The 23100-nt window shown below is 42.6% G+C and overlaps 1 protein-coding gene across 6 annotated transcripts in view; it reads right to left on the reverse strand.

Annotated features, from left to right (window-relative positions):
- Nucleotides 1–23100, reverse strand: part of ITPR2 (inositol 1,4,5-trisphosphate receptor type 2) — a 248316-nt gene that overhangs the window by 26062 nt on the left and 199154 nt on the right. For all 6 annotated transcript variants that reach the window (XM_074539167.1, XM_074539170.1, XM_074539169.1 and 3 more), the window contains 7 exons: nt 17931–18038; nt 16265–16457; nt 13152–13277; nt 9781–9956; nt 8314–8478; nt 6069–6264; nt 3872–3964 (listed from right to left, as the gene is read on the reverse strand). In XM_074539167.1, coding sequence (XP_074395268.1) covers nt 3872–3964; nt 6069–6264; nt 8314–8478; nt 9781–9956; nt 13152–13277; nt 16265–16457; nt 17931–18038 — 1057 coding nt within the window. The remainder of the gene's footprint in view (nt 1–3871; nt 3965–6068; nt 6265–8313; nt 8479–9780; nt 9957–13151; nt 13278–16264; nt 16458–17930; nt 18039–23100) is intronic.

The following is a 23100-nucleotide window of genomic DNA, read 5'->3' on the forward strand; positions in this document are numbered from 1 at the left end:
TGTGGTTTTGGCTGAGCCACAGAGGGTACTATTGTACAGGAGATACTTGAACGTGCAGAGGAACTGGGCTGGAACACCAAACCCCAGGGGGACTTGGTTCACCTTGGCCAGAGTCCCTCCCACCACATACTCACTGCTTCCACAGGCTCCCTTTGAAGAGCCCTGCTTGAGCTGTTCCCTGTGTGCTGCTGCCTTGGCTGAAGGGTCAGGGCTGTGACTGCCATCCCTCCTGCCTTCCTTCCCCCTCAGGGACACGCTCACTTGGGAGGAGGCAGCGATTCACACTCGCTGTGCTCCGTGCACTCATTGGAACAGAGTTTAATAAATAACAGCACCCTGCTGGGAGAGCTGACTGATACACATATTTAACAGCCCCAAACCACCACATCTGGGCCACTGAGATAGACGCTGATAAATTGAATTGACTGCAAGCACTCACATTGCAGACAAGTAATTTGGATTTAAATTTAATTTTGGATTTGGGCTCCCAGACTGTGGTGTGTGTATCCTGGCTGGGATGGGCAGGACAGCGCTGGTGTCTGCTGCTTTTGCCACCACTGCTTCTGCTCCACAGGCAAATTAAATGAGAAACAACTCCCTACTGAAGGAGCTTTGACCAAAAAGAAAAGCAAAAGCAGACATCAGCACAGACTTCCCTGTTAAACTATATGGTCATTACAGACACTATTCCCACAAATAATCCTGGATTTAAAAATAACTGCTTAAATATTGAAACTGAAAGGATTGAAACAAAAAACCTTTTTTATCCTGTCATACCTAGATTTTTTTTACTAGCACAGTGATATTATTCATACCAACTAATCTTTGGTGTTGTATCCTGCTATTATTCCCTCTTTTCAAACAATGCTCCATTTTTTTTTTTTTTGCTTGAGAAGGAGACCATCCACAAAATAAATAAAAAGCCTTCAAAAAAGCCACAGCTTCTATTTGTTTTAGGCAACTACAATATTTTCTCTGTTCACAAGACCGGACTCAGGTGCTGCAAGCAGCAGATGATCAGATTCTGGTGAACACAGAGGATAATCCTGGGCTGAGAATTGAAGAGGGAATTATGTACCAGCAGCCCTAACACCCAACTCTCCCTGTCCACTGAGATGCTAATTCAGAGCAAGCCAGGCTTCAGAGAAAAAGCTACATCACCTTGCACATCTTGCAACACAGAACATCAGCATCCCAGCCAGAAAAGCTGCCAGAAAAGCAAGCTCAGGTTGCAAGATCTTTGCCAGAGAACCAGACAGCCCAGAGTTGGCAGAAACCTCTAGCGCGGCAATGTAGGCTGTGGGGAGTGTACAGACATCATTTTTGCTGTTCTATTCCACTCCCAGATGTGGAGCTGCCTTCAAGCTGCGAGCCAGGCACCCCTACAGGCACATGCTCTGCCTCAGCTGTCTGTTCTCAATGCCCAACAGCATTCACAGTGCAGGCTCAGCCCCTCTAGGCACCAGCAGTGCCCAGACTTGAAAGAAAGGAGTGGATCTGTAGAGTGCACTGTTGTTAAGGACCCAATATTAATGTTAATTCAGGTTCAGGGGGGTTATTTGCAAACAGTTTCACCCTGGAAAGTGGCTTGTGAGGGTCTGGACAGCATTAGGCAGGCTGTCTTCTGATTAAATTTAATTCGCAGGCAAAACAGGTTAAGGGCTAAGACTGCCCCACAATGTTAATCATGGGGCAGGGGGAGGGATAATAGGGAGATTTACTTCAAAAATCCTCATCTGATGGCCCCCAGCTCCCTCCCTGGGCCACATAAGCCCATCAGGTGAGACACACCTGTGCCCACGTGGATCCAGCAGAACTTGCACAGAGCAGGACCAGGCCTGGCAGTGGCATGGCTCTTTGGAAATGTCCCATTTTACAAACAGGTATCTGTGCACCTTTCCTGCACAGGTCTTTATGGGCTGCAGAGACTGAGGAGGTATGTACTGTAGGATGTGAAGTTCCTATAAGTGATCAGGGACTTCACCAGGCACAGACTGAAGTGCTATGGAAATGTCTTTGGAGTGGAGAGAGGGAGACTCTGAGGCAGATGAGATGAAGTATTTTCATGCTGACAGCCCAGAGCAGAGTGAGCAGCAGGCTGCAGAGAGGGGAGCACAGCACACTGCCTCCCAGGCAGCTCCCTCACCAGTAAGAGCAATGCCTGGGCAAGGCTCCACCAGTGAAACCCAAGGAAGAAGCAGAGTGCCAGCAGAAGCAAAGATCAGCAGTGATCTGATCTGAAAAGCAGTGTAATTCCTGTCTCACTGGGGACTGAGATGCCACTGAGAACATTTTCTCTCTCCCACACACAGCTGTGGACTTCTCTGGTGCTGCAATGTGAAACTCCCCAAATCTCACAGAATCATAGCACCATTAAAGCTGGAAGAGACCTCTGAGACCGAGTGCAACCACTCACCCAACCGTGCCATGTCCTCCACTAAACCACACCCCAAGTTCCCCATCCCCACAGCTTTTGAACACTTCCAGGGATGGTGATCTCATGCCTTTGCATTCCACCACACTCACACTTTTGCCAGAGAGGAAATCTGTCCCAAGAAAAGACAGAAAGTAGAACAATTCTTTTGACCAGGTGGCTAAGGTGAGCAAAACTGCTCTTGCTGAATGTTGGTGGGATTTAATGGAACAGGATAAATAAAATCTCTTCAAGATTAAGTAAGAGTGCACTTAGATGTTTTGTCAGCCCTCTTTCATTATGGTTTGATTTTAAAGGAGCAGTACCCAAACAATGAGAAATGTGAGATTTCTATCATTTAAAGAGCTTGGCAAAAGCCATACTGCATCTTTTTGACTGATTGATTACTCTTTGAATGCAGCAGCTTTGCCAATAGCTCTTAGACTGTTTTCTCTATCTAGCCAGACAGCTTCCCATGTTGTTTATGAGGCCTGTTTACACACCAGCTGGGGAGAAAAAGCCTGCTTTTATAGCCCTCTCCCTGAAGGCTTTGATCCTAAAAACTCAAAAAATTAGTGGGAGAATAAAGCTTATGAAACAACATGATACTGGTACACAGTAAGGGACAGTTTATGTCCTCACTTTCAGCCCCCAGCAGCCACAGGCAACTGTGGCAGTAAATACTTTGAGCCTGCAGACCATCCACTGTGCACACACCTCCACTGCAAAGGCCACAACACATCAAACCAAACAAGACCTGCACTGAAACACCAGCCACTCAACTAGGCTGTGCCCCATGCAAAGAGGGGAACAGACAGACAGACAGACAGACATGTGCGCCTGGAGCTGGGTTCTAAGGTCTTCTGGCTACATTACAGCCTTGGCCCAGATGCATATAGAAAAAACACACAGAAGCTTGCTGACAGATACGCTATGCCATGAAAATGAATTTCTGTGGCCCCAGCTGGACCTACCAGTGCTCAGTGTGTGCAGGTGAGGATGCTGCAGACAAGCAGCGAGCTGCTTCTCTCTGCTAAGTCACTTGGCAAGAAGCAACCTGCACATTCAAGCATAATGATTCAGCAAGCTCTTTTAATAACAAAATTAATGTCAGTGCACTTGGAAATCAGGTGTGGGAAGCACTTCCATTAACAGCAAAGCTGCCAAGTAAGCTCCCAGCCTTGCAGAAGTTGAGCACTTCTGACTCACAAGAGTCACTGTCACTTCTCACATCAGCAGAAGTCCCTGCAACAGCAGCACACAGATCAGAGAATCCCAGAACCACAGGTCTGGGTTGGAAGGGACCTCAAAGATCATCTCATTCCAACCCTCTGCCATGGGTAGAGGCACCTTCCACTATCCCAGGCTGCTCCAAGCCCCGTCCAACCTGGCCTTGAACATTTCCAGGGATCCCTCGGCTCTAAGTGATCATTAGTCTGAGGGAAGTTCTGTACTGACCTGGGTTAAGAGCTGGGATGCTCGTGGAACAGTTCTCCTTTGCACAGGCTCCCATCATTGATGTCAGAGTTGTAGTGGGAACTTCACCAATACCTGTGGAAAAAGCAGGATGTTGACAAAAAGACAGGCACTACATTGATGTTAAGTTTTAAATCATTATTTCCTAGGAGCTGGAGAGTTAAGAAGGAAAAACAGAACAAATTACACCAGCAATTCCTCCCTCCTTGAAAGATTCTGCCTCAACAGCTCAAAGCAATCACAATGAACAAAAACACAGTTTTATATTTACTGTATATCACAGCTATTCCCATTTCATCTCCTGAAATTAATGAATCTACATCAAATGCGGCTGCTTCTGGTGAGCACAAAATATATTCAAAGCAAGAAACAACTGTCAGATATGAAAATAATGTCAGTTTTAAAAACCATTAGATAAATTATTCACAAAAGCTGACAAGAAGGACACCGAGCTGACATTCAGTTATCCTGAATGTAGAATATTTAAGGGTTTTCAAGGATTATAACACAGTTTGGTACTCATTTGTAAATATGTATGGGTTTGTGTAAAACACTAATTTAACATTCCCAAAGTGGTAAATGTGTACATCAGCTTGATTTTATCAAACCAATTTTCTCTTGTGCACCTTCAACAATTTTCTGCATTTCAAATTAGAGATACAAAAAGGTTTAAGGAGAAAAAAATGAAGGCAAAACTGTACAACAAAATAACAGCCTAAGACAGTATGTGTAATGCAGAAAACATGCACTCTGACTTACTCTTTCTGCTACTTTATAAAGAAAAAATTTAAAGCACTTGTCCTGGGAAGCATAATGTTCCATCAACATGCAGTCAGCATATTTTCTTGATGAGTTTTTGATCAGAAATGGCAATGTATGAAGCCAGCAAGAACATACCCACACCACAAAAATCTGCCAAGAACTCAACAGAAGCAACACAAACACACAGGAGCTGCTGCCCTGGATCAGACCAGAGCTGTGTGAAGCCTCTTTTATTAAAATGGTCACTGCCTTTCATAGTGAAACTTCACACCCAAAGTTCTGTCCCAAAAATGAAAGGTAAGTCAAATATAAGCAAATTTAGCCCCTAATGGATGATCAGTGGCAGAAAAAATAAATTAAAAAAATTAAAAAATCCCATAGTATGTTAAAGAAATCTGTCAGGTTTCTTTTTTTTATATGGTTTTGAACCAGCTGCAGAAGTACGCCAGGCCCATGAGTCTTGAATGACCTTTGCCTTGTTTGTGAGCTTTAAATCCTGGAAAAACAACTTCAGGGAAAGACTGGCAAACACTGAGTGCACACAGCCCCAGCTGGGTTCCACCAGTTCTGTGCTTGTGTGCAGGTCTGAAGAGCTGAGCATTTGGGAGAATCATGCCTCGAGGAATTTAATCAGCAGCTATTCTCAAGTACTGCTCTGCAGCCAGTCGTTCCTCCCCTGCCCGTGTCCCAGCAGGCTGGCTGGCAGCACACACAAAGCCCTCAGCTGACCAGACCTGGCTCTTTCCTAGCAAAGCAAGTTTGTAACTCTCTGTTCACTTTGCTAAACTTTCTCCCTCCAGAAAGCTGAAATCCTGGCCTTCTTAAAACTGGTTCCCAACCTCCCAATGACTTTACTGAAGTCAGGGTTATACACTAAGGATGCTGATCATGAAAAACACACTGAATTTAAAAGATGCTACTGTCAGTAGAAATGTGAATTCTGTAATAAATTTCTGCTGGATGAAGCTTAAAAAGCAATGAAATTAATACAGCCAATGAACATGTTAAGATCACATGCCTCATACAGTACATAGAAATTACTGAGTACATAGAAATTACTGTGAGCTGCTTTTAATGTGGGATGAGAACCAATACAATCCACTTGGAGCTGCTTTTCACTTAGGAAGATATTTAGGAAATACAATTTTTTTTTTTAATGTTATCACAAGTTTGTGAAGCAAGCATAATAAATCAAATGTGTTAGATTTTAGCATTTCAACAAATAAGCCCAGACTAAAACACCCCTATACACATTAAATTTTACACAGAGACTTAATTGAGTTCTAAGGTATATGGAATCAGTTCTGCTCTCATGCAGGCACAAATAAAGAAATTTGATGTCCTTAGATGAAAAGTTAGGTTAGGCAGACAGAAAAAGGGATACATTGGAAGCAAATTTTAATATAAAAAACAATACCTGCAGCAGGGGTCCTGATTTTCAACCTGTCAACCTCCATGATAAAGTCATCCTTCAGGAAGAGGAAGCCAATGATGGAGAAGAGATAAACCAGGATGAGAGCAAGCACTGCAGTGAGGATAATTGAACGGCCATTCCTGGTAACACTTTTTATCACATTTAGCAATGTCTCCTCCCTGTACACCAGATCAAACAGCTGGGGAAGGCAGAGAGTAGAGGAAAAATGAATACAAATGAGGCAATATAGAGATGCTACATAGGAAAACAATGTGAACTATTGAAACATGCATCGAGCCATGTTCTACATTCTCAGCTTCATAAACTCACATTGATCTCAGTGAGAGCTGGTCATGCTTATGGAGGAGGAAATCTAGCACAGAACTTTACATTTTAAAATTATTTATAGCAAAATCCACAAAATATATTTGAGCCTGATTCAGAGATGGACAACACCTACCATCAAGATCTGTTGTTTCCCCATATTTAAAACCAGGCTAGATTAAAATTTAAACAGTGTGTTCATACTATGGATATATATCCACAAAATAATGTTTCATGTTGTCTCTCATCTGACAAACATGCACAGGCTGCAACTCAAAAATACACTCATGGAAGTGTTTACATATTTGTAAACTTTCTTAGAGGTCATGGCACCGTGTAAATGTCACATGTTTAAGGATTGGGGCCACCTCTTCTTAGGACAAAATTAAATTCATGACACTGTTTGGATAAGACTAGAAACTTCTTCTCTGCCCTGCATTATATGGTTTCCTGGTATTTAAATGTAAAGAAAAATATATATTAAGATAATATAGCTTTAAATGTCAAAAGCCTAAATCAGCAATTAAATGTGACAGGAGCTTTGCAAGAACCTTTAATTTTTTCCTCCTAAAATTTTCTTGATGTTCTATAGTGCTTTGGACCTTATCTATAATGTATGTATTTCTACTTCAAAACACTCAGATTACAGATATAAAGTTTCACACTATGATTTATCAAAATGTTCCACAGAAGAAGGTATTAGCCACAATTTATAAGATCTGAAATCGACAGCCTTGAAAAATAATTAATAATAAAGAAAGAGGGGAGACAGTTATGAACTAATATTAGAGTTTAGACTACATCCACTACTGAGGGAGCACCTGGAAGCAACCTGAGTATGTGAATAAAGTCCATGAATGATAGACATTGGTCAATAGCAGTCACTGAAAAAAAGTAAGTACATGTACAGTACAGTAAAATGTTTCTTAAGCTGCTTGACACTTTGCAAAGTATTTTCAAACAGAGATCATTGAAAGAACATCAAATAACTTGTGCATTTTGCAAGCTAGAGAGTTACATCCATTTCAAGAGGGTTCTGCACCTACAGCCACAATCTTGGCTCCTTAGAAATCTTCCCAAACTTTGAAGCAGACTTTAGTGTCAAAATCTGGAAAGTCTGACTTCAACAGGAACTCTACCTGAGTTAGCACTGAAGTCCTGAAAATTTTAGTGTGCTTAACACATCTTTGAAATGCTGGGAGTTCACCACTATTCAGGAAGCTGAGAAAAAAGACAGGAAAGGTAATGACCACAATTTAGTTAGTGTCCCTACAAGTTTCACATGTTCCACTATAGAGCAAAAGGATTAGCAAACAAGAGCAGTGAAACACCTTTTACTGCTCCTCAGCATGAAGGGAGCAGTTAGTAGAGTTTAGCATAATTTTGTGTGATTCATTTTCACTGCACCTGTACCACATTATTAAAAGGCATTCCATCTGGAAAATGGCAACAAAAGAAAATGAAGTGAGAAACATTTCAAGTGATGAATCTTCCTGCTACACCAAAGGCATTCCATCCCCATTTCTAAGTAATTTGTTAAAAATGTATTGGGGATGAGGAATGGGATCCTTTGGTACAGGTGTGATGCACACACCCCTGGACAAATGCCCCCGAAATGTTAGGACTGACAGAAGGCACAGGAACGTTGGACACAGAATATGGAGAAAGCTGAGAAAAAGGAGTGGGCTGGGTGATGACTGTCTGAGAAGAAAGGAACAAACTTTCAGCTCTAAAACAGATAAAATAAGTCCTAACAGAAACAGGTTCTAATAAAAACAGCAGCTCCTAAGGGGCAGCAACACAACGGCATGCTAAAAATACACATGATTTGGCTTGATTGTCAGGAAGAAATTGAAGACAGCTGCAGGGTAACGGTATTTTCTATTTTTGCAAAGTTTTCCCCTCCACAGCAGCACGTACTTACCAGGAAGCTGTAGAAGAACTCGTGCACACAGAGGCCCAGCATGCAGACCAGGACATAAGCCACGTGGTAGAGAAAAGCCATGTCCATGATGACCGCCCTGTAGCCACGAGTGAAGGTCCCACGGTTCCCCACAAAGCTCACCAGGAACACAATTTTGTTACAGAGCTGTGGGGGGGAGCAAAGGCTAGGTTTATGCCTCAGAAAAATCCTGGTATTTATTGTTTGGGCTGCTGTCTAGACAGCTTGGTTTGACTAAATGCACAACCTTTAGATAGCTGGAGTGAGGTGAGGGAAATCCAGCTATGACAGCACGCTGGGAATGAGCCCATGAGGGTGAGTGGAAGTACATCACCTCTCCAACTCTGCACTGTGCCTCATCACATTGTGATTTATTCCTATAACATTAGTGAATAGGTGGGCAGGGTTAACGTCACAAGGCATTAAAATCCAGCTGGGGAGTGAACTCCCAGCAATTCTGAGTTTGGACCCGAGACTCTGTAAGAGTACCTAGGTATGCTACTACAAGAGAACAATAGAAACACAACAGAAAGTGTGTGGGGGGGTGTGTATGTGAGATCTATTTCCTTCAGATCATGTTCAAGTTAAAATATCTAAAAAAAACCCTCAGAACTGAGGACATTTTTGAAGTATAGCATTTAAACAACAGCATCAGATTCTCCATGGCTCCTGAGCTTTGCCTGCACATGAGCAGCAGTGAACAGGAAAGGGTCTCACCTCATCTCTCTGGCAGTCCAGGACAAGGAATGAGGACTCAACATGACTCCTTTGCTACCAAATTTGACACGGGCAAGTGCTGCTTACTTGCCTTTACCTGTGACTATATGTCTGGGTATTTTTCAGTATGTGAAATTCTCACATACAGAACTGGTGGCAAACAGCCCAATACTTCGTGCTGGGGTGAATTAGAGCTGTAGGAGTCAGGCAGAAATTTAAATAGATGACTTGTGAGCACGACTGTGTATCTTACCAAGCTCAGTAAGCATGCAGACTTATTCATGGCTAAGTTAAGAGATCTGGCAAAGGGCTGAGAGAATTTTTAATTTTGAAAACTCTTTTCTTCCTGAAAACATATTTAAGGTCTCAGAAACATTTCACAAATTTGTGTCAATAGTGCTGAGAGTATTGGTAGAGAAAACTATTCTTTTAACATGAGAAACTGTAGATTTTATTGCCCTTATGCAGCAATATTTCTTTAAATTTCATGTTGTTTTCCTTTTTAAAATATTTGCATATGCACAAAACTAAACCAACTTTTTTCTTAGTTTCCCACTTCGCTGACACTGCTGTTTCAGGATGACTGGAAATTATTTATTTTTTTGGCTTAAACAATGAACCAGAAAAAGAAGTTTTTGCACAGCTCTAATCAAATGAGTTTTTTATATAGGAGACCCTTAATATCCTTCCTTCTGCTGAAAGGGAAATTCTGGTTGCTTTTGAAGTACTTACATTAGCAGCACCAAGGAGTATCAAGGTAGGACCGAGCCCTATAGTATATATAGACCTGAGAATAACAGACACCAAAAAGGGTCGAATGCCAACAGGCTTGGAGATGAAAAACAGCATTGCTGTGCAAAACGCCACTGCTATCCAGAGGAGCACGGAAAACAACGGTGAGAGCGTGCCTGTGCAGAGGAGAAAGGGAGATTTGAGAAAGGCATCTTTGGAGACTCCATTTTTCACCAAGAAACGGATCCAAAAGATCAATTCCTTTGCCAGCAGAGCTAACAAAAGCGTGATTCATGCATTACAACTGCTGACCACGGCTTGTCCTAATTGCAGCAGGAGCTATTATTCTCAGAGTATTGTTGCTTTTCGCACAGGTAATAATACGAGCAGCTAATGAAATTTCCATTAAAATCCAGGGAGTGCTCAGAGATGGAACAGTTTACCCTTCTCCTGGAGCAAGCCACTAATCAGTTCCCTCCTTCAGGGATCATTAGGGCCCCTCCGCTCTGATTCCATGATTGCTCAGCTACAGAAATAGCCGGTCCTGGGGGCAGCACGGCAAGTGGCAACGCGCTGCAGTGCCACGTTTCCAGCCGCGGCTCCCGAAAAAGCAGCGACCTCCCGAAGGGCCGCAGCTGTTCCGCGGGAGCCTCCGCCTCTGCAGGGCAGCGCAGCGCTGGGCACAGCGGGATCGGCCCGGGCAGGGAGCGGGGAGCTGGGAGCTGGGCACAGCGGGATCAGCCTGGGCAGGACCTGCTGCGCGGGCACAGCGCGATCGGCCCCGGCAGCGCTGGGCACAGCGGGATCGGCCCGGGCAGCGCTGGGCACAGCGGGATCAGCCCGGGCACATCGGGATGGGCCCGAGCAGGGCCCGCAGCGCTCAGGCCGCGCTCGGCTCCGGGCACGCAGCGGGGCCCGGCTCCCGCCGCCCGCACTGCCCGTCCCCGCTGCTCTGCAAGATGCTGGCTCCAGGCGCTACCCGAGCTTTGAGCGATGCCCCTGTTTTCCCTCTCCTCTCTGCTTAAAGCTCTGGAAACACACCATGCTGCTGGGATATAAAAAGCACATTCAGATCTCAGGGCACTGTCACACTTGTACACTGACTTCTATTGTTACGGGATGAACTGAGAGGTCAGTGATGGGGGAGAAGGGAATAGAAAATTTAGCTAGACTCACAATAGGAATCTCTTTGGCAACAGATACACAGCTGAGCAGCATCACTGGGATTAAAAAACAATGAGACCGGGCCCTAGCCTCAACATTCAGATGGCATCCGAACTTTTCCAAAGTTCAGGAGTGTTTCTATCCCTGGTGGGAGGTTCAAGGTCAGCTCTATCAGAGAACTTCTTTGCCAACAAGATTTGGAAACTTTTAATGGATCCTAAAAAAAATTACTTTCAAGCCCATCTGAAAGACAAGGCCAAAGTTCTCTGTGGTTCTTTCACAAACCAGTTTTCCTTTTTCCCTACTGCATGTCCAGCAATTTCACGTTGCAGGACCCACACCAGCACCATGTGCAGACAGGCACCCACTCCTTGCAGAGGCAAGGAGTCTTCACAGAATCATGGTTTGGGTTGGAAGAGACCTCAAAGATCATCAATTTCCATTTTCCCTGCAATGGAGAGGGACACCTTCCACTATCCCAGGTTGCTCCAAGCCCCATCCAACCTGGTCTTGGACACTGCCAGGGATGGGGCAGCCACAGCTGCTCTGGGCAACCTGTGCCAGGGCCTCACCACCCTCACAGGGAACAATTTCTTCCCAATATCCAATCTGAACCTGCTCTCTGTCAGCTTGAAGCCATTCCCCCTTGTCCTGTCACCATGTGCCCTTGTCTCCTTTTATTTCTTTTAGGCTCCCTTCAGGAGCAGCCTTCAGCTGGAGCAGATTTGCTTATGTCCTGTTACATAAGAACTGCAAGTACCTACTAAAAGGTAGCATTTTGGGATGATTAGATCAGCCCAGGCACCTCAGACAGGTGAACAGAGGTGGATTTACACAGGGTGAAGGGGAAAAATGGGAGACAAACTCCAGCTGTTGGATGAGGCTTTGGTGGAGAGGGAGGCTGAAAGTATGGAGCTGCCTCATGACCTGCTAATCTGATTTGGCCACACCTATTCCTTATTGCTCAGGAGTCACTTTGGCTTTACAAGCTCCAGGAGCTGGAATCCTGAAATGAGCTGTCACTGGATTACTGGGGCCACTTAAACTAATGCCATATAAATCTGCAGTTCAGAATAAGTATTAATACCTACTGATTGCAGACTAGAGGATTTCCACGAGTATAGATTAGCTAAAATTTAGTAGCTTAAAAGGTTTATTTTTAACCCTTTATTTCTCCTCCCATCCTCCGTGGGCTCTAATGTGCTCTGAGTGACTCCCCAGTTTATAAAGCACGAGATGCTTCCCTTCTCCAGGGCACAGCCCTGCCTCACTCCCCGAGGCTGTGGGGCTGCCTGAGCTGTGACCTGCAGAGACCACCCCATGGGCTGCCAGGGCAGCGTGGTCCCCGTGCCAATATATTTTAATCTGCTGCCTTTCTGTTCCACCAGGCAGCAGGAATGTTTGCTGGTGCCAGCTGTGGTGTTTGTGAAAAGCACATGTATCTACTAGAAGCTGGACTGCTTCCACCAGCCCAGTTCACATGCCATCAGACAGAGGTGACTTTCAGTCACATTACTGACTGGCCACGAATCAAAGGCCCAGAGGTGAATGGCTCTGCTCCCATTTCCAGTATTCTAAACTATTTAGTGTCCTTTATCCCAATTAAGCTTGTTTGGGCTTCAAAGAGGCCTCCTGCTAGTCTGCTGCATTTATAGCAAATAAAAAACTTCATTAAATATTTCCTGTGGCATGGGATGATGCAGAGACAGAATCATAAGCTTTAATAGTATTTTTACATAATGCATTTCTCCTCTGCAAAAGTTATGCCCTTTTATCCCAATAAACAATACAGTCAAAAGCCAATAAGCTAGTTTTCAAATAATTCTCTTCCATATGTTTTCAAGACTGCAAGTCATTCAATTTGGTCAGCCTTAAGGAATCTCTATCCCTCTGCTGCCAGGAATCCTCCTTCAGTTCAGAAGCTGCAGCTAAATGTGTGCAGTAGGACACTGCAATATGGCCATATAAAAAAATTAGCTGAGATCATCTAGATAATCTCCAGCTTATGCTCTGTCCATTCTGCTCTGCATTGTGTGGGCCACGTGACACACAGATCAACCACCACATTTCAGACAACATCTGGCAGCTACTTAGGAGACACTAAATGGCTTCCAGATATCACTGCACCTGAAAATGTAGCTTTATTTGTTACCTAAGAAATGAAAACAGCTAAAATCAAAACAAAAAATAAGACCAATTCTACTTGCCTTCATCTCCATCATCTCCAAAAGGGTAGAAGAGAGCAACTGCTAAATTGATGAATACAGCAAGGTTGAAGGAAATGCTTCCCCAGAGAGAGATGTGTCTGGAGAACCAAAAGAGGGCTGGATTATCTAGAAAGGGAGAAAAGCAGCAGTCAATAAGCTGAAAGCAAGCAGAAACTCAATCACCAATGGCCCCAAGGGAATTAAATACAGATTAATGTAGAAAATATGCAGATCTTTAAAATAAACTAAAATAGACAAATATTAAACATAAATTTGCCATAAAACAAAGTTTCAAGCAGAGCCTTTAATCCACAGATCACAATACAGTTTATATATACTGGAGTTTTGCCTCTGGTAAGATTTTAGGCCTGGATATTTAGCAAGAGAGTCTTTTCAGCTGCATCTGAATCTGCAGCTTCTGTGCATGGGGACATAAAACCAAGCAAGCAAATAGATTTTAGCACTCTGAATGCCAGTCAACCAGAACACCCAGAATGTACCATCCAGATGACCTATTTGGATCAAGTACACCAATGACATAGGCAAAGAACCATGGAATAGGCATGGTTTCAGAACTGCAGCATTTTCCCCACCTCTGTCAAACTAAAAGCATTTTGATCTGCTTGGGAAGCAGGCAAAATCTGGTCTGCCTGGGTTTTGTTTCTAGAAAAGCTGACTATTTCCTGTGTGATGCTCAGAAGCCCATGGTCACCTGCTGACAAACAGCTCTGTACTCCTGCTTCAAAGGACTCAAACAAGCCATGATCTCCGTATGTGAAGTGTTGTACAAACACACAGAAATAGTTGTTATATCCCAAAGATCCTACAGCCTCGCTAGAAAAGACTAAAAAGGGGCAAAACAGGGTTGAATTTGGGTCCAGAGTCACATACGTGGTTCAGCAAGAAGGTCAGCAACAAGATCAGAGTGTGCTAAAACTCAGGCAAGCACTTCATATATATTAATGCACTAAAATTCGTTTAAAAGAACATTTGAAACAAGATCCTATGTGCAATAGTGTAGAAACATCTCTGGTCAGAGAGGTTTCACACATGATACATCCCTATTAACAGAATTTTAGAGTACTGAAAACTTCCTGCAAGTATGCAGAGCACCCAGTGAAGGTTTTGTAAACAGCAGATTCCCTCAAGTGCATATGACTGCCTCAGGCTTTAGGCCAAATAGTCTTTAGTAGCAATTAGGTAAATATTCAGATTTCACTGTGATAACCTTGTGCTGCTGACTGCTGAGATTCAAGCATTTGGAGGCACTGCAAAAATGGCACCTGTCAATTTAAGCAGCACAGACTTCATGTTAACAGACACTTGGCTAAAGAATGAACCCAGCTTCAACCTGAATTATCTTTTCAAATAATAAAAAAACCCAACATGGAGACTTGTGGGCTATTCCACTGATGAAGAAAATAGAGAAATTTCTGCTCTGAATAAAAATAGACCCATTTTATTTGTTTATAGCATTAGGCAAGTCTGGTCTATCTAATTGTTGAGTTGGCACTTTTATTTGTGTTTCTAATGCCAAGCTCCTAGATATGATTTTTTTTTTTACTGAAGTAATTTTTCTACAATACAATGACTTTTATTCCCAAATATTCTGCAGATTCTGGAATCATATATTTTTCAACTTCTATTCTGGTCAGTTTGTCACTACTAAGTTTTTAGGGTGCAACCAAGAGAAGCTGATTTGGGTTGATGGGGTTTACACTGAAGACTTGCTGCTGCTGAAAATTAAAGCCTGAGAATTGACATATAAGAAATTGCAATAACATCCATGTTTCCGTCACATTCAGGATGCTCCCACATTGCTCTGACTATCATGCTGCTCTAAACTCTATTTCTTCTTTCCTTCCTGATAGTTGCTGTGAGCAGATAATGTGTGACACTCCAAGAACATCTGCATTTTAGCAGTGAATGAAGGGATCACTTTAAGCCATTTTTACATATGTTCAGCCTGGAAAAGAGAAGGCTTTGGGGTGACCTCATTGCAGCATTCCAGTGTCTGAAGGGAGCCTAAAGAGTCTCTCTTTGAAGGGCCTGGAGTGACAGGACAAGGGGGAATGGCTTCAAACTAAGGGTAGGTTTAGATTAGATATCAGGAAGAAATTGTTCCCTGTGAGGGTGCTGAGGCCCTGGCACAGGGTGCCCAGAGCATCTGTGGGTGCCCCATCCCTGGCAGTGTCCAAGGCCAGGCTGGATGGGGCTCTGAGCAACCTGGGAGAGTGGGAGGTGTCCCTGCCCATGGCAGGGGGGTGGAACTGTGTGGTCTTTAAGGTCCCTCCCAACCCACACCATTCTGTGATTCTATGATATATAAAATACAACTTTCTTCTCCAAAAGCCAAGGGCAGAGTTGACATGGCTGAGCTGGCAGGAGCCTCCTGATGCAGGCACATTGGCAATAGCCCCATTTCTGCCAAGGGCCAGCAGCTGTAGTGCCCACCAGGGAGCTAAAGACATTCAGGGTACCTGCTGGGGCTTCCCTGCCCCTCCTACTTTGACCTGTCCCCCATGATCTTGACCAAGCAGCTCAAAGCCACACCGGTGCCTCCCCAGTACCATGGGCCACACACCAGTATGGGCAAACTGGGACACCCTGCAGCACAGTCATGCCAGGCTGATGTGGACTGGCAGAGGGACACTGACTCCATGGGAGCTGGGCAGATTTAAAGCAGCTGAGGTTCTGGTGAGAGTCGTTTTTAAGTGACTGACATTTACAAGTCTTTTAATGGCCTTTCAGGAATCTGCAAACCTCAAATATGCAGCTACACATGTTTTTGCTAAATATTAGGGGCCTTGGTTTAATTAGGTGCAACACTATCAAGACTAGTAGAACTACACACAGTTCTTCCATCCCTCAGTTTAACTTTTGGAGTCCAAAACGTCATCTTGAACACATTAATGGCTGCTCCATATTACACTTTTTTTATGGTGGCATGCAAGTGTCTCAGCAGACCTGCACTCTCAAGCCCAGAACAGTTTTGCCTGTTGTAGTGTCAGAGTGAACAGAGAACAGTGTATCATTAAAATGCAAGTATTTGAAGGTTTAAAAGCAAGGTTTTAGCATAATGAAGCTATTTTTTTTCAAATTACAGTACTTACTTCTAATTTTCTTTTGCCATTTCATCTCGTTGTACAGATCCTCAGTCTGCTGGAAAAAGTCATTGACTTTGCTCCCTTGCTCATCTCTCTCTGTTGTATTGAACACCCGACTTTTGGATTCCCGAGTGAGGAACTCACAAATATTTGGAACAGGAAAGACAATCTTTTCCATTGTTCTATCATGGCGAACAATCTATAAATAAAATGCACATTTTGCCACAGTCAGTGACTATCCAATCATTTTGTCATGTCTTTTCTTGTTCACAGCTCCCCTTTTATTTACAAATGAATGCATTAATTATTTGAACATTACAATAAAGTTGGACCAATCAGCCCCAAAACAGAGTAAAGCTGTTTTTATTTTCAAAAGCCTGCCTGAATAAGGTGGCAAATATGTCTCAAGAAAAACCTAGGTTCAGGCTTTGCCAAATATAAAAAATGTTGTAATTCAGAATGCTTCAATTTGTCAGCAAATTGAAACAAATGTGACCCAGTAAAAAGTAGAGAAGTTCAGAGGCTTTCTGCTCTGATTACAAAATGCTTTTCTCATCTTGAATCTATTTCTATGATGGGATAAATTGTAAAGGTGAACATGCAAAAATATCACTCAGGCAGCACCCATATCTTGTCAGTCTTTATCTTTTTCTTGACAAAATCCAAGGTTTTGAATTGTTTGCATTTCAGCACCTACCAAGCTACTGGTGAGCGAGCTGGATTTTATTTCATCTCACCACACTGCCATCAAAATTGCTTCACCATTCTGATCGTTGACTCTGCATTACTAAAATTACTGAAATGGGTAGAAAACCCTTTTAGACTCCTACAACCATGCCTCTGTGCAGCCACTGGTGAAAATAACAAAACACCACTATTTGAATTTCAAAACAAACAAATGAGATACATTAATATAGGGGAGATAATATCTGAAACACCAAACAGGCCTAGGACTGCTTTCCAAGACAAGCAGTTATCTACTTTGTATAGCAGCAATGCTGGGTTGAGTTTCACTTTTCTAGAAGAAGCTATTGGCCACATAAAAGTTGACCATAGCGCTTGTTTAATGCCTAAATTTACAAGCTACCCAGATAAACTGGCTGATAATTGCTAAGAGAGATCTCAGCAGCAGCCAAAGTATTAAAATAAAATAAAAACATTAAGAGAAGCACTGAGATACCCCCTGGACAACCAAGGCCGTGGATCTTCCACCCATCCTGTGGTGGGATACCTCTGTGGACCTCTACCTAAGTCCAACCCATGGCAGGTTAGAATTTAAAATAGAGAACAGAACTGCTGAAGCAGGCCAAGCCTTGGTATTTTAAACAAAAGCCATATTGAATATCTACACCACTTCAAAACCTCTTTGTACTCCAGCCAGAGTTTTAATCTGACCAGCCAGAATCAGTGGCTTTGAAACTCATGATTATTTATTTGAGTGATGTACCGTACAGGACAATTCTTGACTTCATGACACAGCTCCTGTCCACAGTCATTATTTCCCTAACTTCTAATATAGGTGTATTCCTTCATCTTCCACAGCCAAAAGCATATTATTCAACCTTCTCCTCAAAAATAACCCACACCGTTTGGAAGCCTAAAGAGAGGAGATACACCCCACACAAGATGCAGACTTGTCTCACAGTCCATCTTCTGGAGAGCAATCCTTTACCTCTATCTGTGCCGTATGTTTGGCATAAAACCTCAAGGCTTCATCTCCTTCATCTGGATCTGACCCTGGCTTCAGCATCTGTTGCAATGTTTTATTGTGACAAGCCAACTAGAAAAAGAAGAAAAATCTGATTTATGTCCTGCTATGTTTTCAGCTTTATCATCTCCACTTAACTAACACAAATCCTCCTTCCCCCCAATCCCATATACTTACATGCTCAAACCAGTGGGGCTCTTTCCACAGATAACAACAAAAATGTAATTACTCGAGAACAATAGAAATAATTTAGTCTTAAGAAGTCAGCAGAAAGTCCTCAGTTGAGATTTATGAAAGGCAGCTTAGTCTGCAGCCTGGATGGTTTTTGGAAGGCTTTTGACAAATGCCAAAAAATTAGACTGAATGCTTCTTTTCACTTGAGTTTAGACATAAAATTTGCATACCTCTGAATACTAAATTACATTTACAATTAATTTTTCTCAGTGACTTCAAATGGCTAAACTAGGTTCTAGGTTGGTATTCCAGGGCTGTAACTATTTCTGAGGGAGCTGGACTGTAGCACCAGGCAAATAAATCCTTAACTGTACAGTTTACATACTCAGCAAATAGATATATACACACATACACACAAACATGCATCTTCTATAAACTTTCACAAATTATACACTTCACATGGTTGATAAAATACATCTGCAATATGTTGAGTAGTAGATGTTTTAAATGCTCCATTGCTGTACAAAGTTTAAAAAGAAAGGTGTTGGCAAATGCATTTATGATGTCCTGTAGATGAGTGAGAAACAAAGACCTAATTATAAGGCATAAGGAAATTACTAAAAATTCAATTTTCCCTACATCATAGCAAGTACATTCCATCCAGAATAGCTGAGGCATTTCACCTGTTTCAAGATGGGAAAAACTGCAGCAGGAAAGAGAGGAAAAGCCACCTCACAGATGTGATCCAGGGCTGAAGCACCACAGCTGACATTACCACAACAGACCATTAGAAATGAGGCAGGCACACACTCAAAATGACCACAGGAACCGGGGCTTTGAAGTGATGATCACCACAGGTGGGCTGGGATTGTGCTACATGAAATAGCACAGCCTGGTGAGGAATTATAAAATAATTGCACAGCTACAAAAAGCCTGACAGGAATTAAGTCTAAAAGTAACAATGGGTCCAAACAGATATTGTAATAATGTAGCCAGCACATGATCTCTCACATCTGGAATTTGCATGTCTCATTATCTCCCTTTTTTTTTACAAAAAGGCAGGGGAGAGGTACATATACAATTTAGTCCATTTATTGAAGTTCCCTAGAATCTACTGATCAAAATAAATTTTCTTCTGGATCTCAATACAAACTTATTAAATAAAGATGAATAAAAAATGGAACATACAAAAGTAAGAGAATATCAGAAAGAGATATTCAGGAAGAATAAATGTGCTTCCAGCAACTTCCTTGGGGACAGAAGCCTGTTTGGTCCTGACAGCACAGCCCGAGCCAATGTGGTACATCAGCATTTTATATAAGTGTCATGAGCAGATATTCAGGGAGACCAGCAAAGAAATGACATGGGGGTTTACTGCAGAGAAATATTCCTTCCATCAGTAGTAGATTTCTGTCCTGAATAGTTAATTTTTTACTCTATCTAGCAAATGCATGGATAGTATCATTACACACATCAATGTCTTTACCTAAACTTCCACTTATTTTTGAGACTAAAAAAGGTTCTTTAAGACTATTTGACAAGTTGTTCCCCCTCACACAAGCCAAATAATCTGTTCCAACCAGCAGCTTTTGCAGCATGACCACAACAACTGCTTAGCAAGGCAACTTGAATTAATCTCCTAGAGGTCCATGCATGCCCCTCAAGACATGGTCTAGAATCATGGAGAAAGAAGATGAGCCCTTAGAAACAAGATAGTTACTGTTTAAAAATGCCCTTTCAACAGTGTTATTACTTTTGCCTTTCTGCTTTATTGGATGTCCCTCTGCTTCTGTACTTACAAAAGGGCAAGCAAGAGTGCCCAGTTCACCTTCTCTGTATCATTCATCATTCTGTACACTACTGTCACGTTCTCTTTTATTTGTCTCTTCTTTAAATTAAAACAATCCCTATCCTTCCCATCCCTCCTCAAACAGAAGACTCTCTGTGACTCAATTATTTTCCCTGTCTATCTCCAAGTGCCCTTTACTTTGGCTATATCTCTTCTTTAAGATATGAAGAAGAGCACTGACTAGACAGAATGCAATCACACCGTGCTTGGAGTGATGAATTAGCATAACCAGGAGCAAATATATTCCCCTTTTATTATCTTCTGTAATACAGAGGAACTTTGCCTGTATCTTGACCTTTATTTCTCCAATGTGAACCATTAAGATTTTCAGTTTTCTAACAAATGACAAGTCAAGGACATATGGGGAATTCTTATTAAAACTATGCCAGTTTAGAGTAAGGGACCTGCTACAGATTCCAAACTGGAAATGCCATTTGTAAACCATATAAAAACTCTAGATATTGCTTCCTGATATGCATTGAACTGTCCATAACTTTTGCTGTAGAAGTCTCTCTTGATAAGTATCAGTAACAGAAATTCCTTATTACATGGAGTAGAAGGGAAAACAATGTCAACCTCTCATGCTCTGATGGGACTGGCTAGAACAGAGTGTTCAGAGCCTGCTGGGGATTTGAGATTGAGCCTATTTTGCTATCAGGTTTCACATGAACAGCAGCCATGCTCTTTAAAACAGTGTGTATTTGGTGATCTGCACTGTGCTTTCTGACTGCCCCGTGCTGATGTGCGAACAGAACCTAGCACTGCACAGCTGGGGCTTTCCAGCACAGGCACTGGACAAAGTGACCCGAAGAACAAGCCAGGATTTTCTGTGCCAGCCCCTCCACTGCCAGAAAAGACACATCAGAAACAACGAGGGATTTCTGACCAAGCTGGAGGAGCTGCAGCACATTTCAGATGGGGAACCTTCCTAAAGGCACCAGCAATCTTCAGCTGGTGAAGCTGAATCTTCTTCACTCATAACTTCATTCTCTCAGCTTCCAAATCTCTCAATATCCACTTACCTTCCAGACATTCAGACAGTAAGCTCAGGGCAAAGGGCCCATCAATTTTCTGCTCATATCTCAGTTTCCACACAGGATGGATTCCTCTACATCGACACAATAGCTACTGCTAATATTTCTGTATTGCCACAGCCACGCTGATGAAAGAACCTTGTGGACAGCAATCTGAGAGAGCTCAGATCTGAAGCAGAGGCCCACAGTATGACACAGAACAGCTTTAGGAGTGCTGTTATTTGGCATCCATGGTGTTTTCTGAAGCTCTGCTCTCATGAACCTTCTTTCGCCCCTTAACGAGCTCAGAGGCCCACGTGGGCCAGGGGGACTGTGTCAACAGATGCCTTGACCAGGGCACAGCTTTTTGTGAGATCAAAGACACAGCAATGAAAACAACAATGAAGGGACAAACTGTGAACCTCAAATACTGACAGTTTATCCAAGTTTATAATACACTCTAGGTGAGAGTTTGTGCATGGCAGATAAAGGCCATGCAAGCTCAGAGTGATTTTTTTTCACATTTAACTGCTGTGATGCAGTAAAGTGTTATATCCAGTGTGCTGCACAAACCTCTTGGGGCAGCTGGAGGACATGGCATGGGATGGACATGGCTGAGAGCAACTACAATGAGAAGAACAGTTCCATTTATGTTTGCAAAGCAAAGCTCAAAAATCCACCTCAAAAATACACTGCAAGCGTAACTGGTACAAAAAAAATAACCATCACTAGAGCCTGAATTTGCAAAGAGCCCCAGAAAAATCACCATTGTGGAGAAAACTCCCTCACTCACTCACTCACTCACTCACTCACTCACTCACTCACTCACACATCAGCCATGCCAGTGACAATATTTTAAATGTCAACACTGTATTTTACTGCTCATCAAGGCGTGTAGGGACAAGAAGCAATAGCACATAATGGAACAGTGATTTCCAAAGAGGGGATGTGCAAGGCAATAGCTATATGAATAAAGATCATTTGGCTTTCAGTCAGCTCCCAAGGAAGGACTGCTGTTCATCGTGAAAGATTTTTACTTAAAAAATTTGGAAAACACTGTAATAAAGCATCAGTACAAAATGTGAAAGATTGAGGACAGACCAAGAACGCTGAAGACATTAATAAAGAAACAGCAGAGATAAATGACAGAATTACAACTAATACTCAGTCTAAACTCCTGACACAACATGACTATAAAATCAGATCTGCTACTCATCTGGGATGCCATATATGATCAGCAGTGTGGAAAACCACAGCAGACCCAGCTTTTGCAATTAATATATGGGTTTCCTGCAGGCCTATAGTTTTATAGCCAAGATTACCTTGAACAAAAATGAAGTTATTTAAATGCTGCTAAAGAAAAGACTGATTTAAAGCTGTGAACACTCATTTCACCAGCCTGTCATTAACTCACTGACGTGGTATAGTAGATTGGTTTGCCAAAATACCAGTGTGTGAATATATGGGTGCTTGTGGAAAAACTGCTTGAAAAGAGAAAGTTTTTCTCCCCTTTTCAATATTTCTATAAAACACAGAGCCCCTCCATATTTTAATAAGAATGTGCCAGTCCTTGGTTGTAACTTGTAACAGTGGCCTCTCAAGTTCTCATACAAGGCATGAGGTCTTACCCAGTACACAGCTGAAGTGGTTGTCAAAATTCCTGCTGATTACACCAGGCTTTGCTGAAGCCTCCAAAAGGACAGGAATAGAAGAAAAAAGTACAAGAAATACAAGCTAAAGACACCAGGTTGGAGACCCCCAAATTTGGAGAGATTTATTTCGCTCCCCAGCATTTGAAAACTGCCAAACACGGTGGGGGGCAGCAGGGGGGTGTAAAGGTGACTTTTTATGACTAGAATTGTATAAAGAGATCTAAAGGAGTGAGGTTTAGTGTCCTGTAAGCAATCAGGCTTTTCAAGAAGAGTCTGTTCACAGGCTAAGTGTCAAACACGTGACTTCCTAGGAAAGGTTGATGGAATAGTACGAAAAGCACTGGATAACTGGCTGAGGAGCAGAAACAGACACAAAGAGCACAAATAGCTCCTGTGCCTTGATACAATTTACATTTATAGAATTACTACTAAGTGTTACAAACATC

The sequence above is a fragment of the Zonotrichia albicollis genome, chromosome 4 (genome assembly GCF_047830755.1).
Source record: "Zonotrichia albicollis isolate bZonAlb1 chromosome 4, bZonAlb1.hap1, whole genome shotgun sequence".
NCBI classification, from domain to species: Eukaryota; Metazoa; Chordata; class Aves; order Passeriformes; family Passerellidae; genus Zonotrichia; species Zonotrichia albicollis.